The following is a 16,195-nucleotide window of genomic DNA, read 5'->3' on the forward strand; positions in this document are numbered from 1 at the left end:
CCTTCCGCAACGCCTTGTCAGAAAGTCGATTAGTGCTTCTGTTTCTTTCAGAACTGCTCATGTATGGCAGGTTGAAAAAAAAGGACAGTTTGAAGCAATCCAAGCTCCCGTAGAAAATCGCTAGCCCCAAAACCGGTAAATGTGCGACCACATTTCAAATTGTTTTTTTATCCTCCTTTTAATAAAACCATCCCAAGTCTATCCGTCTGGTGGTTGCTGAGCGGTCGGATCAAAAAGTTGCTATTGGAAATACATGGGGCCTGGGGAGCTGCGATATTTTTTTAAGGGTGAACGGAGTATAATCAATACTCTAAGATTGATGTCATTAGCCTTATTGGGGCTTGGGCCGCCAGCAAACTGACTAACTTTTTATTTTTTTCTTCCCCAGTTGCTGTGTACATTGCGAAAATTGAAGATCGAAGGCAGACTTCCAAACTGGTCAAGTATGTAACTGTTGCGTTTTGATCATACTATTGTTCACAACTTAATTCCTGAAAGTAATTTTCATAGATCTCTTTCAGATGCCTTGCCTCTGGGAGACCAGCAGCATCTGAAGAGGGTGCGCTGCACAGGCGAGGGTCAGGAGCCTTGATTGACATGAATCATACTCTATGATTGATTGAGCCAGTTGAAATTGCTAAGCCATAGCCTCCTCTGGCTAAGGCCACTCATACTTTTACCAGGAATCTATCTGACCACTTGGCCCCATGTCTGCATGCACCCAGTTGACTCCCGGTTGGGAATGACTATGACCAGTTGGGCCTTCAGCTGGTCATTCCAGTTGAACCCCAGTAGACCCTTTTTGAACTTGGAACTTCGATAACTATTATTACCACCTGTACATGCTAATGTCTGCCTTTTGATGGCTGATGAAGGAAGAATTTGAGACCAGGCACTGATGCGTAGTTTGAGCGTTTAAGGTTCGATGTCAGCGTGAAGAGACTTGTAAGCTCGGCTTCGGCGTGTCCCTTGCAGCTCATGACAATCAAATGTGGCAAATATTATCGAGGGATTTACTCAAGTATGCGCCTCGTACAGAGTGGTAATTTCTTGACACCATTGAAACTGAAACGAATAGAGAAAGAAAGAACTGTACAGCGAAGAGCACCGTAGCTTTCATACATCTGCCGTTGACGAATAGATATGAGATTTTGATGGACATTTTCACCTGGGGCAGGGGGCAGTATTCCTACTTCTTTTTTTCTTGTTTTTGGAATGCCAGATTATCATGACAGATGTGAAGGACTGGAATTATGTTGGGACAGTTTGAGCAGCTGGGATCCACCATAAAGGGTACATGAGGCAGGCCGATAAACGAGCGAATTATTAAAAAAAATATTTATTTTCATTGTCCAATCAGGTTTTCATTTCCGGCAACACTGTAGACCATCCCCGTGTAATTAGCGCTCCTAATATTTACTCTCCGTCACTTGCCGCGGGTATCGTAATTTGGTGTACATATACAGTCGATGGTATTTAAAACTCCTTGCAGGCATGGACATAATCTTGCACGCTGTAAAAGGTGATGACCTGACCGGAACCCAGACGTTAAAGGGTGTCCTGGGAGAGACATTCGATGCCCAGGGCCTGTCTGCGGAAGTGAGAGTTGTGCAGGTGCCCAGGCACCCGCCCCTGACCAGAGCCCAGTTTGAGCAGTCCAACTGCCTCTGGCCCACACAGTTCCACGAAGACAAACAGTAGGGATGCTGCTTCCTCCTTGTCTGCTATGTTTTGTGTCTCATTTACAGTCTTAACTGGAGCATGCTTCTTCGTGTCAATGAAAGTAATGGTGATTTTGCTCGTGACGTGTGTACTTTTAAAGGGTGAGATTAATATGGGAGGGAGCAAGGCACCAACTTGCATACATGCATAGAAAGATGTCTGAATATACCAAGAATGTGCAGAATTCCAGCTAAAGCAGCATTCAGTGAATGGCACTCCACCACGAAATGTAGAGCTGCCGCTACCGTCGAATGTTTCTTGTAAGTTGTTGCATTGCCCCTATACTGAAAGTAGTGCCATTGATTGATCCTCGGACACACTCTGACCTTCTAGAAAAATCCTCCTCCTTTTCTTTCAAGTTCCCCTTTCCACTACCACTGATTGACTGAGCGTCCTGCCTATTTTGGTTCGCCATTTCCGTCCGCCGTTTGTGCCCTACTGTGTCGCGGCCTCGCATCCTCCAGTGGCGTACATATATATAAATACTACGTTGCTGGCCTCCCGTGGAAGCTTTTTTTTATCAGTAGAGCGTATGTCGAGCGTTTTGCTTTTAAAAACGTCGTCGAGCTGCTGCTATGACATGGCGTCACTAAATCACTTGCACGTGTTTACAAAACACTCATTACGTTTTTGTTTCATCTCATTGTCACTTCGGTGTGTAAAGACAGAAACAAAAAGGCACAAGAAGTGATGATATTTGCTGTCGGCTGTTTTGGAAATGATCCGAGCAGACGCACAGCCAAAGCCTCGACCAAACTCGCGATGGAAAGATATTCCCAGTAGCGAAGACGTCGTGGATACCGGCAACTCGTATATCCTAACGAAAACACGAAAGCCGCGATTTAAAATCGCGCAGAAAACACCGACCTAGCAAGGGTCTGCGAGCAGTTACCTGTTGCGGCGCTCGGCGGAAGGGCAGCCTAGAAGGCGCTAGCGTTGGAATGAAAGAGGGAGAGACTAAGGAGAGGAGGGGCAAGTGAGAAATTCTCGAGGGAAAAAAGGCTTTCTCCTTGTGAAGTGGTCCATGTCCAACGTCTGCACTTCCCTTCATAAAAAACCCATAATTGGTTCGAGGCTCGAAGCAATGTCATTCTTTTAAAAAGAAACAATTTCCAAAGTTATTGTGTAGTACTTCTATGATTGTGCCCCATTACTAATGTCTTTATCACTTAACAAAGTTCAGAAAATCAGCAGATGCATGTTGAATGCGATGAGCTAGAGCAGAGGTGCGCAAACTTTTCAGGCCCATGACTCCTAGAATACCCCAATGCCGTCCGGCGACCTCTCCCCTCCTACTATACTTAACAGTGACTTGGCTTCTTGAGGCCCCCGCGACCCCCACAGATGGTCTCATAACCCCGCGAGGGGTCATGACCCCCCACTTTGCAAATCTCTGAGCTAAAATGTTAGCCAGTTCACAATTTCCGAAATGGCTTTTGACTTTTGATTAAAATTTATAGTGAATCTGCCTCGAAGTGCCACCTTATGCTGTTGAGGAGTAGTCTGGTCATTGTAGTATTACCACTAACCTGGGCCTTTAATGTGCATTGTGATTGCACAGGTGCACACGACATGCAGGCGGAGTGGGAACAAAAGCTAATGATTATTACGTTGCAGGAGTAGATTATGGTGTCCCGACGGAGTGTTTCTTCGAGGAAAGAATTAAGCTGCAGAGGATTCGCGATCGGCCTACAGAGTGTCCACTATCTCATCGAAGCATACGCTTGCCCCATCTTGTGGGAAGGATTACGATCAGCAGCATTGATCCATTGGGTGCCTTTTTTTCTTTTTAATGGACGAAGAGTGTGTTGGTGCGGGTCGAGATTGAAGAAAGAATAAACGAGTGGAGACGAAGACAACACAACCACATCTTTCAATTTTTCTTTTCTTTCCACGTTTTGTTCTACGAGCCACTGAAGGTCGCAAACATATTTAGGAAACTAAAGACACTGCTGGCTCAACTCAGTGCGGCTCCGTCATGAAAAGCCTCCGCCGCCAACTAGAACTAACTTCTCCTCGCAGCCTTTCCTCCTCGGAGATGAAGATCTGTTGCACGAATACACCCTTAGGTGTGTGCGGGAAGAAGTTTGAGTCACCCGCAATGCCTTGTCTTGATGCAGCATTGCCAGGGTGCTGAGCGGGAAGCTCTTCTCCGATCAAGAGCGAGCCACCATGGAGAACTACATGGCACTGGCTGTCACAGCGGCCCAGGAGTCTAGGGTATGCCTGCGAGAGAGATTCTTCTATAGATGGTGGCACCTGCCATCTTCTAGAGCACTTGGTTTCTTGTGTCATGTCATCTACACGTAGGATTGTGCATTTCTGGTGATTTTCGGCGATAAAAGTACCGTATTTATTCGCATAATGAAGAAATTTTTTTTCAGAAACATTGGCACATATTTGGGGGGTGCGTTCATTACGCGGGGTAAAATTTTTGCGTTTACACACTTTGCGTGATTGTCATTTTAGGTGTCAATATGACACGGCAGGGTACTGTGGCATGTCTCCACTGACGGATGCTCACCCATGGCTTGTCGTGGGCGCGCCACTGTAACCATGCTCTAAAATTAACCTTTTCTAGAGCACTTTTGGCGTGCCTTTTGCCAAAGAAAAAGCGCCTTACGAAGCTCACTCAGCATGAAGAGCGACGCGGCCATTCTTAGGCCTAACCACTTTCACGATATCACTGTCCAAGATGACGGCGTGTTTGTTGACATCAATGCATCCGATGGACGAAGCACGTCCAGGGCCGGGTAATTCCTCGACCCCAGCTTTGCTAGGTGTGCGCGCCGCTCGGTTTCACGGTTGATCACTTCCGTAACCACGCAATAGCAGCCATTACGAGAGCGGCTTTGCTTGGCTTGGCTTGGCTTGACTTGACTTGGCCTGACTTGGCCTGACCGCTTGGCAGCAATAGAAAATAGGCTTTGAGACACGCGGAGCCAAAAATTAAAAGTGCGTGCTTTATGCAAGAAAAAGGAAAAGCCTAAATATTGATGCCTGTTGTGGGGGGTGCATTCATTATGCGAGTGCATTCATTATGCGAGTAAATATGGCATGTATTGCGGATTCGGATTTATCTTCAAAAACACTCAAAATTTATGGACTACCAGATGTAAGAACCCGACCGATCTTTACTTTTTCCGTGTTGCCTTCTCAAGAAACATTAACGCTTCTCTTCTCTACCAATGGCACAGTATGGATGTCCCAGTTGCGGTTTCGGAAGCATTGCCTAATTCTCCCAGTGTTGAGTCCTGTGTACTGAGTGCTTAAAGCACCAGATTGCAAAGCGCAGCTTCCCGATATCGGTCTCAGGGACACTAACACGGCACACCCGTTCTTGTTGCTGCAAAGGCAGGCATTGGAGTGGCGGTGGTTAACCCCAGCACCGACAGGGTGTTGGCGGTCGCCGTGGGAGATGGGAAACATCCTCTGAGACACGCCACCATGGTTGCCATCGACCTGGTGGCACGGCAGCAAGGTGGCGGCGCATGGCCGGTCCCGCCCGGATGTGAGTCTGGTCTATGTCTCAGTTTTGGCGGGGCCATTGTCTGGTCCCGGTCTTCTAGGTTAGGCCAAGGGGTGCTGTGACAATCTTCTTCAGAAAACCTTTTTTTCTCCGTCCTCCGAAGGGCAAGGAAACTTCGGTTTCTCGCAGCTCTCGAATGAACTACCATTTCTCTCACATTTTCTTTTACTCGAACGAGGATGTGTAAACCTAGTGTTTGAACAAAGCTTTCGGACATTAAATGTTTTTTTTCTGGAAAATATTAAATGTGTATTAAAAGGAAATGTTGCTTTAGTAACAAAAATCATTTTTTTCCCAGCAGTCACCGTACAAGAGCGTATCCTTGCATACTGATCAACACTTGGGGATACAATCTAGACAGTAAGATGGAAAACTTAAAAAAAAAAGTGCTTATACATATTTCTAATCTTTTCAAATACTAGAGTTCTATCTTTCTTTTTTTCTACTTGTTTTTGTGTATGAAACCTAGAGTGAAGCGATTGCTGTGCCAAAGTGCTTACCCTGCTACGAGATCGTGCTACATTTCGAATGTGAGGAATTGGCATCAACATTGCGCCAAAATTTACTTTTATGTTATTAATACTGAAATTGTAATAGCCCAGGCCCCACTACACGACCGAATTGTTACGGTAGGTTCGTGCGAATTTCTGGAACTTTCGATTATCACTTAATATCTCTGTATCAAACATTGATAGTGCTTGGAAGCAGGGTGTCGAACCGGAACCGAACCGAAAACCCGAACCGAACCTGTATTTTTTCCGGAACTGAACCCGAACCCGAACCGTTATATTGTTATCGCGATGAACCCGAACCGGAACTGAACCGGAACAAAAATAACGGTTACCGGCTCATGTCAAAACGGTTCGGCCACACGCTGTTGACAATGAATGTGCTATCAGTGCCATTTGTTTTTTAAGTGCCGTCAACTGACACACACCTCGCTTACATATTTTTCTTCTCCACTCAGTCTGAGGAATATAAACGCTTTACACACGCGCCAAATTACAGCCGCCATTGCTGACCATCTCTTGTCTTACCGAGATGCCGAGCAACTGAAACGGTAGTTGACGATCCTCTACGAAGGCCGATGCTTTAGAAAAGGACACAGTTGAATCTAATATGGCAATAACCTAGCCTGCTATGGTAATGATGAAGTGAATTAACTAAATAAGAGAAAAACAAAAACTGAAGGTCAGTTATGGCGGCTTCCATGCACAGCTGCTGCAAAGCGTCAATAAATGCTGCATCCATGAATCTTGACAAACGCTGCATCCATGAATCTTGACATCGGAACCAGTATTGCGCTGCTCGCGGCTTGCACGGAAGAAAAAAAATTAAAAAGCTGAGCAAAAAAAAAAAAAAATTGCGTCACGAGATTTTATTTTCCTACAATCTCGTAAATCCTAAATGCTGCTGTGTGCTCATTTCATAACACGTTTCTAGAACGCGCGAGTTCTTGAAGCTTGCTTCCATCGGAATGAGAAAAGAAAAGGCTGTGGAGTTTGATAATAACGCATCCGGTTTCGTATAGGCACTTAGAAGCTAACATATTTGTGAGACAGCGAACTCCTCTATTTTAATATTTATCCTATTACGTCCTTCTGGCATTGCGTTCGGTGAAGCGTTTTTCATATTCCGTATCTTGTTTAATGAAAACTTCTTTAAGGGTCTAATTTGAGTTACCGAAAGCTAGTTCAAATAAAGAAAGCTGTATTTTCTCCTCACTGTTCCTTCAATTGCTTACACGCCGAGGTGGCGGGATAGTTAGCGAGTTCTACTTGTAAGTGGGTTTGTAAGGAGGTCGCGGATTTTACAGCTACTGCGTCGGACCCAATTATATGAAGTCCGAATGCGTAAACGTCGGTGAGGTAACCTTTGAGTGCACATAAAGAAACCATTCCTGGTAGAAATCCCTGAGCCTTACACTACGATGTATCCCGTTTCGTATGTGCTGATTTCAGATGTTTTATTTGTAATTTATTTTGATGTTGCAATTTGTCATTTATAAATTCCGAACCGATTCGCGGATCGAATTAATTGAACCGGAACTGAACCGGAACAAAATTAATTTACCTGAACCGTAACCGAACCCGTATTTTTTTCGGTTCGACACACTGCTTGGAAGTTCCGTGGTCCGTTCTGGAAAGTGAGTTTTGTTGAGTGCGCTTTTTATCTCGCATTGGTGTGCTGCAGTGAAGTGACAACCACGTTGGGGGGGCATTGCGATTTTGAGAATCTTGCTTTGCTGCAGTGCAGCATAGTGCTAAGGGCAACTTATTCCTCTAAGGCGGAACATTACATATGCAAATGTTGAGTGTAAATAAAGAAATTAATAAAGAGCTTGGTAAGTGTTGATGTGATAACTCTACGTTGCTGCGAAAATTCCTGAATGAAGCTGCGGTTAGCATACGCGATAGACTATGTTACTCTGACAATATCCTTTTCACATTCGAGATTTGGAAAGGATACGTGGGTATCGCGAGATTTATATGCATTGCTCTATAAGTCTATTTTTATGTCACCTCTCATATATAGTTATCAGCTTCATATGTTCGGGCGAATCAAGTTTCACGCTTTGCGTTTGCGAAATTCCCATCCTACACTAAAATTGGACGAACTGCAAGGTTCCTTGATCGTTGAACATTATGTGTAGCCACTGGTTACAATATAATCGCATTGTGTTATAATGCGAGCAATATTTTCAAACATGTTTCCAAAGTCCGGGCAACAGACAACACGGAGATTGACTGCCTTGCTCGTGTCTGTGGCGCTCGCGGAGTGATACGCGACCGGCACATCCGGACATCTCTGACCAGACGACAACGAGCAGCTACGGCTTGCGAAGGGACAACGTTTTCGTCGGCTAGTACATTCTACCGAGCGCACAGAGAGAAACAGGCAACAGATGACGGAATGTCAACTCACGCGCGGCGTGTCACCGCACTATATCTTCCCGGCTCCGCATGCCGCCTCACAGCCACACCATCCGCACCTCTGGGGTCTCCCACAGAAGCGACGGTGGCTCCCCATAGTGCAGCCTTGGATCCAACATGGTCGCCCTGGGAGCACCATTGCGATGCTATGCTCCGCAAGCGAAGCATATATCATTACTCTAGTCCCTTGCAGTCGAATCGAGTTTGGTCGGTAGACTACGTTCACCGACAAGCAAATGGCTGCCCCTTTTTTTTTTTCTTTTCTTTTTTTTGCGGACAAGGTTAATGGTTGGCTTTGATACAAAAAAACCCTAGAGAAAACCTGGGGATGTCTGGTCTGTCGGGTGCCGTCTTGGGACTGGGGCTCGAGGCATTGTGGCTCTCCTTGGCAGGCGAGATGTGCAGCATCACGCGGCGCGACCTGGAAGTGGGCAGTAAGGTGCCGTACCTCTGCACTGGCTACGACTTCTACATCAGCCACGAACCATGCACAATGTGAGTGGAAAGTTCTGGAGTAAAACTTGCACGTTCGCATAACTACCCTCCCAAATGAGGCACTGCAGGCCTCCGTGGCACAGGCTCTTGCATTTCTAGGCTGCCACGGTTTTCTTGAGCCAGTGAAGATGATTATTATTGACCATATTCATCATCATTATTTAAGACAGCTACTTGACCAAGGCTGCAGAGCTTTCAGTAGTTCCTGGACACTATGATAAAAACAGATTTATTATTATTTTATCGTTATTATTATTGCCATAATCATTATTGTCATTATTGCTATCAATATTATTTAAGACTGCAATCATTACCCAAGGTGGAGAGCTCTCAATGGCGGTACTTTTATTAATTGCAGTAGCTCTAGTCAGATACAACGTAAGAAAGGCAGTGCAAGGGGGAAAAGGGTGGAAAGCTAAAGTGGAGGGGAGTGACCTCCCTTCCACAACGGCTTTTTTATTTGCACCCTTTTCCCCCCTCGCACTGTCTTATGCTGTATCTGACTAATTATAAGCTGAATTGACCAATACAAAACTTTTAATTGAGTGGTTAGAAAACGAGGCCCTTGGAAAAGTCAAACAAGGAGTTAAAAAGCTGTTGGCAAGTCTAGCGAAAAACTGGCATAGATGGTTTATAGGTGACATAAAAACTGCTATCCAAACTTCACAAATGGTTGAAAATTAATTTAAGGCTGGAGAAATTAGGAAGTAAAAAAATCTATTGGAAACCTCCCCTCATGAAAGGTGCCACGGCTCTCCTAGATATCGCATTGCCTGGGTCTGGATCATTGCTGCGATGTGATCGGTGCTTCCACAGCAATGGCAACTACTCCGTTTTAAACTTTCAAGGGGAATGTGCAAATGAGATTATTAGGATCTTGTAAGGTCGGTCAGAGAACAACGTTCATGGCGTAGTCTGTGGCAGCTTAGGGTATGCGTGCATTTTGAGTAAGAATGAACAGCCCTCAAAAGACAAGACTTTAGATTACCCGCATGAATTTTTGAGGGTCCAAGCGGAGCGGTCTTTTCAGACTTTTAGGATTGCACACTACTAAATGTCAGTCTGCCCATTTCAACTGTGCCCTATAGTGATCCTTTCATCTCTCATCTATTATTGGCTATTTATTGAAGAAACTGGCTATCTTGTTTAGTACTACTGTAGTTCAGATGTTGTCCAGTCATGCCACGAGTTCGTTCCCGGCCTAGTATATACACGGTGTGTTTCCTAAGACAAAAAATATTCAAAACAAAAGGGACACTATAAATAAAGAAATTATTCCTGGAAGATAACATAGATGATTGTGGTGAATGTCGGGGCACGAGTATAAAGAATCAATTATGGCCTAATTAACTCAAATTTGCTGACAAACTTTTTAGCTATTTTTTTTTTTAGCTGACATATCTCAATTCAAGATTTGCACTTCATCAATTGGAGATTTGCAGCCATTTGGCCTAAATATAGGCCAAATGAGTCACTAAACTCCAGGAAAAAAAAAAATATTCTTAGAGTTATGATGTGGCGAATTTCAGTAGCTGCAGCAGTGTGGAAACGAGACTAAGATGGCAAAGAGTATAAAACACCAAAAGTCAGACCAATGCGTGGCCAAACACCGCCTTTTTTGGGGGCAGTTTTTTTGGGCATTTTGCACTGTTTGCTGGCTGAGTGTCGTTCGTGCACTGCCGCAGATACCGAAGCTCACCACATCACAACTCAAAGAATCATTTTTTACAGCGGAGCTGTTAAGGGCTCGTTTCCCCAGCTTTGTGTCCGTGGACAAACAAATCTTGACACAAAACTTCTGAACAGCTACCGCCATCTATGAGCGACGGCGGCAACCTTTCCAGCCTTTCCACTCTGGTTTTCACCAGAGTGGAAAGGCTAAATTTCTTTAGGTGTTGTCTTCAAGGTCGTCTTAGAAGTCGTCTTTGAGGTCGTCCTAGAAGTCGTCCTCTTAGTCGTCCTTGAGGTCGTCCTAGAAGTCGTCTTGAGGTCGTCCTAGACGTTGTCCTCGAGGTCGTCCTCTAGGTCATCCTTGAGGTCGTCTTAGACGTCGTCCTTGAGGTTGTCCCACCATAGTACAGCTCCACAGCTCTTCCTTCACCAGAGTGGAAAGGCTGAAAGTTTTTTTCTAAAATATAACAGCTCACAAAGGACAAGCAGGAAATCTCCAATAACAATATGCCAGCAAAAAAAAAAAATAATAGCTGAAAAGTTTGCGAATTTAAGTAAGTTAAGCCACTAGTTGTTTCTTCGTACTTGTGTGCCGACTTCCGTCACGGGCAATAACGTCGTCCTGCGTGAGTAATTTATTTACAAGTTGTTTTTTTTTTGTTTCAAATAATTTTCATTTTAAAAAAAACATCTTAAGCATTATTAAGCATAAATAGCAGTAAGGTCTATGAGCAGATTGAAACTGGTATCGTCCGTAAATAAATTGATGACCCGAAAAATCCAGGAAAGCAACCGGGTAGAATGATAGTTTCCGTTCGTGAAATCTAGAAATCCCGATGCACGCTTTCTTCGACGGACATTTGAAAAATCTTTTCTCAATTTGTTGTTTGCATGCCTGTGACTGTTGTCCATTACTCGGGGTGCATAAAACACAAATAAATGCTTGAGAATCTACTCCAAATATACCCCCATCCATGAGGAAAGAATAGCTCGGTGCAATATCATCGTCATTATAAATGGTTTCGAGGATCTCTGTTTCACGAGGGTAGCTCGAGAGTTTCGCTAAATAGCGGCAAGAAAAACGGAAAATCAGTAAATTAAACTCTACCGAGCACTCGAATAGATCGCAACTCTGCATAGAATTGAGGCCCCAGAGTTCCAGATATAAACTACATTAGCTCTCGGAAAAAGGATCTCGGCAATATTATGGTGCCTGGAACGTGCCTCTGACTGGTGCGTTTAGCATACCGATGGCGGGAGAATTATGGTCCCAAAGTGGCAACAAATTATGTCGCGGGAGTCCCAGGGTCATGCTGTCTACAAACCTTATGTTTTTCTGCTTCCTCGTGTATATCAGAGTGTCGCCAGCCATACCACCAAAGTCTGCTTCATGTCCCTCCGTTTCGAAGCAGCCAAAATGGGCGGGACCTTTTCCTCTAGATTATCTTAACTCCATGGCGCCACCGCCAAGATGGGGGCAGGCAATGCGGCAGAAGTGCAACGTCAATAGGAGGAAATGGAGGGGTCAGGAATGAGGATGCAATAAACGTGCCAGTCCGAGATACGTTCTAGGCGCCGTAGCGGTAGAGCAGAACTCCAGAAGTTGCCGAGATGAGGACCCCTTCACCCGATTTGCAGGTGTGGAATGGCACTGGTACACTCTAGGGTTCGGCGAGTGTTCTACGGCCAAGCAACACCGTGGGGTGCCCTGGGCACGTGTCGCAAGTTGCATGTGCAGCCAGGACTCAACCACCACTTTGAAGTGTGGCGAGGCCTGCTGCGGCAGAGAACGGACGTCGTCACGTGACACATCCTCTGGGTGGACATTTGTTTCAAAGGGAGCTGCTGCGCACTCGCTTCGTTATTTGGTGGCATACTTTACTTTGGGAGATTGGGAAGATTTTACGTAATAAACGCTCGATTTTATAAAACTCTGGTGTTGTGCATTGTATAGGTATGATGTCAGCCATGATGTCAGCCATGGTGCCTGCAGTTGTACATGCGAGTGTTAGCGCAGTTTTCCTCTTTCCAGCTTTTGTCTCGATTAGTGCTGCCATCTTGTGCCCCGTATGTAAAATGCTTTTTTCCGTTTTTAAACGAGGAAGAAAATAAATATCTCCTCGTTCTACAGTGGACTGAGTAGTCGCAAAACTTTTTACACTCGAGCAGTAAAATAGTATAGGACTAAGGTGCAACTACCGTGAAATCCCGAGAGATGCCCCACCCCCGAAAGATAGCCCGCCCCCTATTTTTGGCTCGATTTTGTCATGGGGGGCCTGCCCATGACAAAATGCTGTATGAGGGGGAGCGGGGAGAGGAGGCCCCAGCAAAATAAAAGATTTCAAGGGGGGGGGGCCATGCCCCCCCCCCCCCCCCCCCCCCCCCCCCTGGCTACGTGCCTGCGGTGGCATCCCTGTAGTGAAGGTCCTTCCTGGCGACCCTCCGCCACCGATGCATGGATTGCAGCCCTCAAGTTTCGCCTAGCACCATCGAAGCATAGACATCGTGGGTTGCGACCTGATATTGCTGGCACAGGTACGAGCTCTCCGAAAAATAGCGCGCTCAAGACGCAGGTCACGGGACGCGCTCGAGATCAGCCGACAGCACAGGAGGCCACGTCTGGCCTCCTTCCTGGGTTTCAGATCACCAGAGCAGTGGGTCACATTCTTGTTGGCTGATGACATACCCTTGAGCTGTGCAATATAACGGGCGCAGCCAGCCTGTTATATTGCACGGCTCAAGGGTACGTCATCAGCCGACGTGAATGTGACCCACTGCTCTGTGTTGAAATTCACTGCGTGATGCATCCTACTATTTCAAGTCAACCACCGCCAGGCTCGTGCTGCAACGGACTGTGACTCAGCTTTGCCGGCTGGGTGCACTGTGTACGCTAAGGCGAGAGACGGTTAGCGGCGGGCATTGGATGCCAGCAAACGATGGCTCGAGAAATCCCTACCTAAGCACCGGCAGCAGAAGATGCTCCGACTCCGTCCCTGGCAGGCCACCTGGTTCAAGTCCCCGACTACGCAACACTTCGTTTGCAGAAGAGAGAGCAGGAAGCATAGAAAAATAGTTTCGAGAATTGGAAGGAACCTTGGTCAGCATAGTAACAACGCCCCAGCATCTCCTTGATCCTGGAACCCCCAAAAGTAAAAAAAAAAAAGACCACATTTCCACATGGTGAATGATGTTGATTGGGGCGAAGCTCTGGTGGTGCTGATGATACTGATTTTATTGTTCATAGGTAGTGCTGATGGTGCCGATTTTTTTTTATTGCTCAGGTAGTGCTGAGTTCCGGGTTGCCGTTTCGACTTCATTATTACTGCTTTATGGTCGGTGAAATGCAGAGCCAGTGGTTCTAGCAGATCAGCTTGGATCCGCTAGAAGCCGTGGGAACGCATCTCCACCGCTTAAGTCAACGGTCCATGTCAGAAAGAGAATGTGGTATGGAACATGGTTATATACGCATTTGACCGCAGCGCCCTCTCGTCTATAAACGTTAAGCCAATGCATGCTAAGTTTAACGCGATTTGACTGCAGCGCCCTCTCCTGTATAGACGTTGAGCGGCTACATGCAACGTTTCATCCATGACGTCCCCAGCTCTTCTCAGAGCCCCCTACTCGTCCCACAGTCGTGGCCAAGTGGTTAAGGCGATGGACTAGAAATCCATTGGGGTCTCCCCGCACAGGTTCGAATCCTGTCGACTGCGCAAACATTTTTTCTTTTTTTAAGAAGACAGGTGGGATGGCAATCGATGTGAGCACGGACGCCAGGCAAGGCTAGACCCTAAGGAGCTTCGCCCCTAAAAAGTGTGAAACGAAATGCCAGTCAAGCACTGTTTACAAACAAGGAATTACATTCAAGGATGCCAGTGCACACGCATTTGACTAGAACATTAAAACTAGATGAGCTAATATTCTAAATTCATTATCGGTGCGAATAACTGCCTTCGAATACTCTGTTACAAACTTCAGAATTTCCCATACTTACGGATCTGTTCTGCGCTTGCTCCACTGCGTTGACTTGCAGCAACTTTGTTGTGACTGTCACTCCCCCGCAGTGCACGGCATGTGTAAGGAGAAGCCTCCTTAAGAGGCATATTTGTATGTACGGGCTCTCAAACTGGGTTCGTAGGAACTCGAGGGTAAGCAAGCTCGAGGGTTCCCCCAAAATCGTACGCTCGAGATGGTTGCTTTGCACGTCGGCTGCTCCGGCTGTAGTGGCCACGGAGTGACCGCTCTTCCCATTCAGATTTTTCATCTTAAGTTTTTCCTCTCAATGCCTCTCAATCAGGACAGCTTGCAAGCACTTTATGTGCTCCCACTAGACAATTTTTAAAAAAAACGCGCTTTGACCTACTCTTTGTACTATCGTCTTAAATACAAAACCCAATCACTAAAACATTCTTTTGAAAGAAAAGGAAAGAAAAGAAACGGGGCTACAAAAATATTTTTCCATAACTCTGTGCCAAACTACCTAGGTTATAGGCCTCTGAACTTGTCCGTATCAATGCCAAAACCAAGAGGGGTTGGTCAACTGTCAGTGGACTAGGGGTTCCTCAAGATGAAAAAGTTTGAAAACCCCAGTGCGAGAGTAGTGGAGGTTGAAGACCAGTGTCCATTTGTAAAAATGACTGAATGGAGTTCTGTATATTGGGGCTTCAAGTTTCACAAATCGGACTACTTTTAAATCGGCATGTGCTCACAAAATCACTAGCATGATGCATGTTAAAGACCCTAGGCTAGTAGTTGTACTGTACCGGTCTAATTGCTCAGCTACATCATGAACCAGCGTCGCCATATCGCAAGCGCAGGCGAAAACAGTAACTAAATTAGTCGTAAAGTGGCATAATCACCTGACGACGACGCGGTTTGGAGAATATGACCAATGAAAGACACCTATTTAGGAGCTAGTACCTTTCCAAACGTACGAAGTACAAAATGAAACATCAATATGTTGTCACGTCCAGTAGCTGACTCCGCCCACATCTTTCTAGGGGAATTACATCACTCTTGCTTCCAACCAATCAGACGTAAGACGTCACTTCCGTGTACTTTTAAAAGGAACATGTACAATGTTGAACCTAGCTATCTCTCTCGGAACTGTACATGCACAGAATAAGGGGGGGGGGACTGTTAGGAAAAGCGCACATATGATGCATGCACGTAACATTGGCCGCACCTCTCAAATTGCATGGGCAACTGCTGTAGACGTTTCGCACCGAGCCCGACACCACGAGCTACGAGGAAGATGAAAGCCGTGAGAGAACGGCGAGGCTTAGCTCCACCGGCGATACCGCCGGTAGAGTGTACTAGAAGTTAAGAGTGGGACGAGCTATAGGCTCTGCTCATGCTTTCAGCTGGACCTCAAAATCTGGAAAGCGATCAGGTGGAACCAGGCCACTTTGATCGCAGCGCCACCTTCGCTCCGATCAAGCAACGACAAAGGTCAAGGTCATATGGGCAATATAGCCCCCTGGGGGCTATATTGTAATTTTTAGGATTTTGACGCCAGAGGTGACGTCAAAGCACCATGACACGACGACGCCATCGTCGACGACGTTACGTGGCGCCAAGATGCTGTCGTAAGGCCATCGACATCAAGTCGCCGTTTTAACGCAGTCGTGACGTTGCCTTGAGGACGATGCTGTTACACGACATCGTCGCCGTTGTGACGCGATCGTGACATCGCGCCGCGTTGAGGGCGACGCCGTTACGTGACATCAAGTCGCCGTTTTAACGCGGTCATGACGTTGCGTGTTACATCGAGGACGACGTGGACGTGGCCGTCAATGCCGACGTTGACGTCAACGCCCCACACAACGCCAAACATCGCTATGACGTC

General features: G+C 46.1%; 1 protein-coding gene across 1 annotated transcript; it reads left to right on the top strand.

The window, feature by feature from the left end:
- Positions 1-365: 365 nt before the first annotated feature.
- On the top strand, positions 366-12,291 carry LOC120842994 (probable inactive tRNA-specific adenosine deaminase-like protein 3). The gene is made up of 7 exons (XM_040214207.2): positions 366-443; positions 522-578; positions 1,493-1,697; positions 3,843-3,942; positions 5,077-5,233; positions 8,577-8,679; positions 11,989-12,291. The coding sequence occupies exons 3-7, from the start codon at positions 1,495-1,497 to the stop codon at positions 12,155-12,157; spliced, it is 732 nt and encodes a 243-aa protein (XP_040070141.1). The 5' UTR covers positions 366-443; positions 522-578; positions 1,493-1,494; the 3' UTR covers positions 12,158-12,291.
- The last annotated feature ends 3,904 nt before the right edge of the window (positions 12,292-16,195 follow it).

Source organism: Ixodes scapularis, unplaced genomic scaffold (assembly GCF_016920785.2).
Source record: "Ixodes scapularis isolate PalLabHiFi unplaced genomic scaffold, ASM1692078v2 ptg000324l_1___fragment_1__unscaffolded, whole genome shotgun sequence".
Classification (NCBI taxonomy): domain Eukaryota; kingdom Metazoa; phylum Arthropoda; class Arachnida; order Ixodida; family Ixodidae; genus Ixodes; species Ixodes scapularis.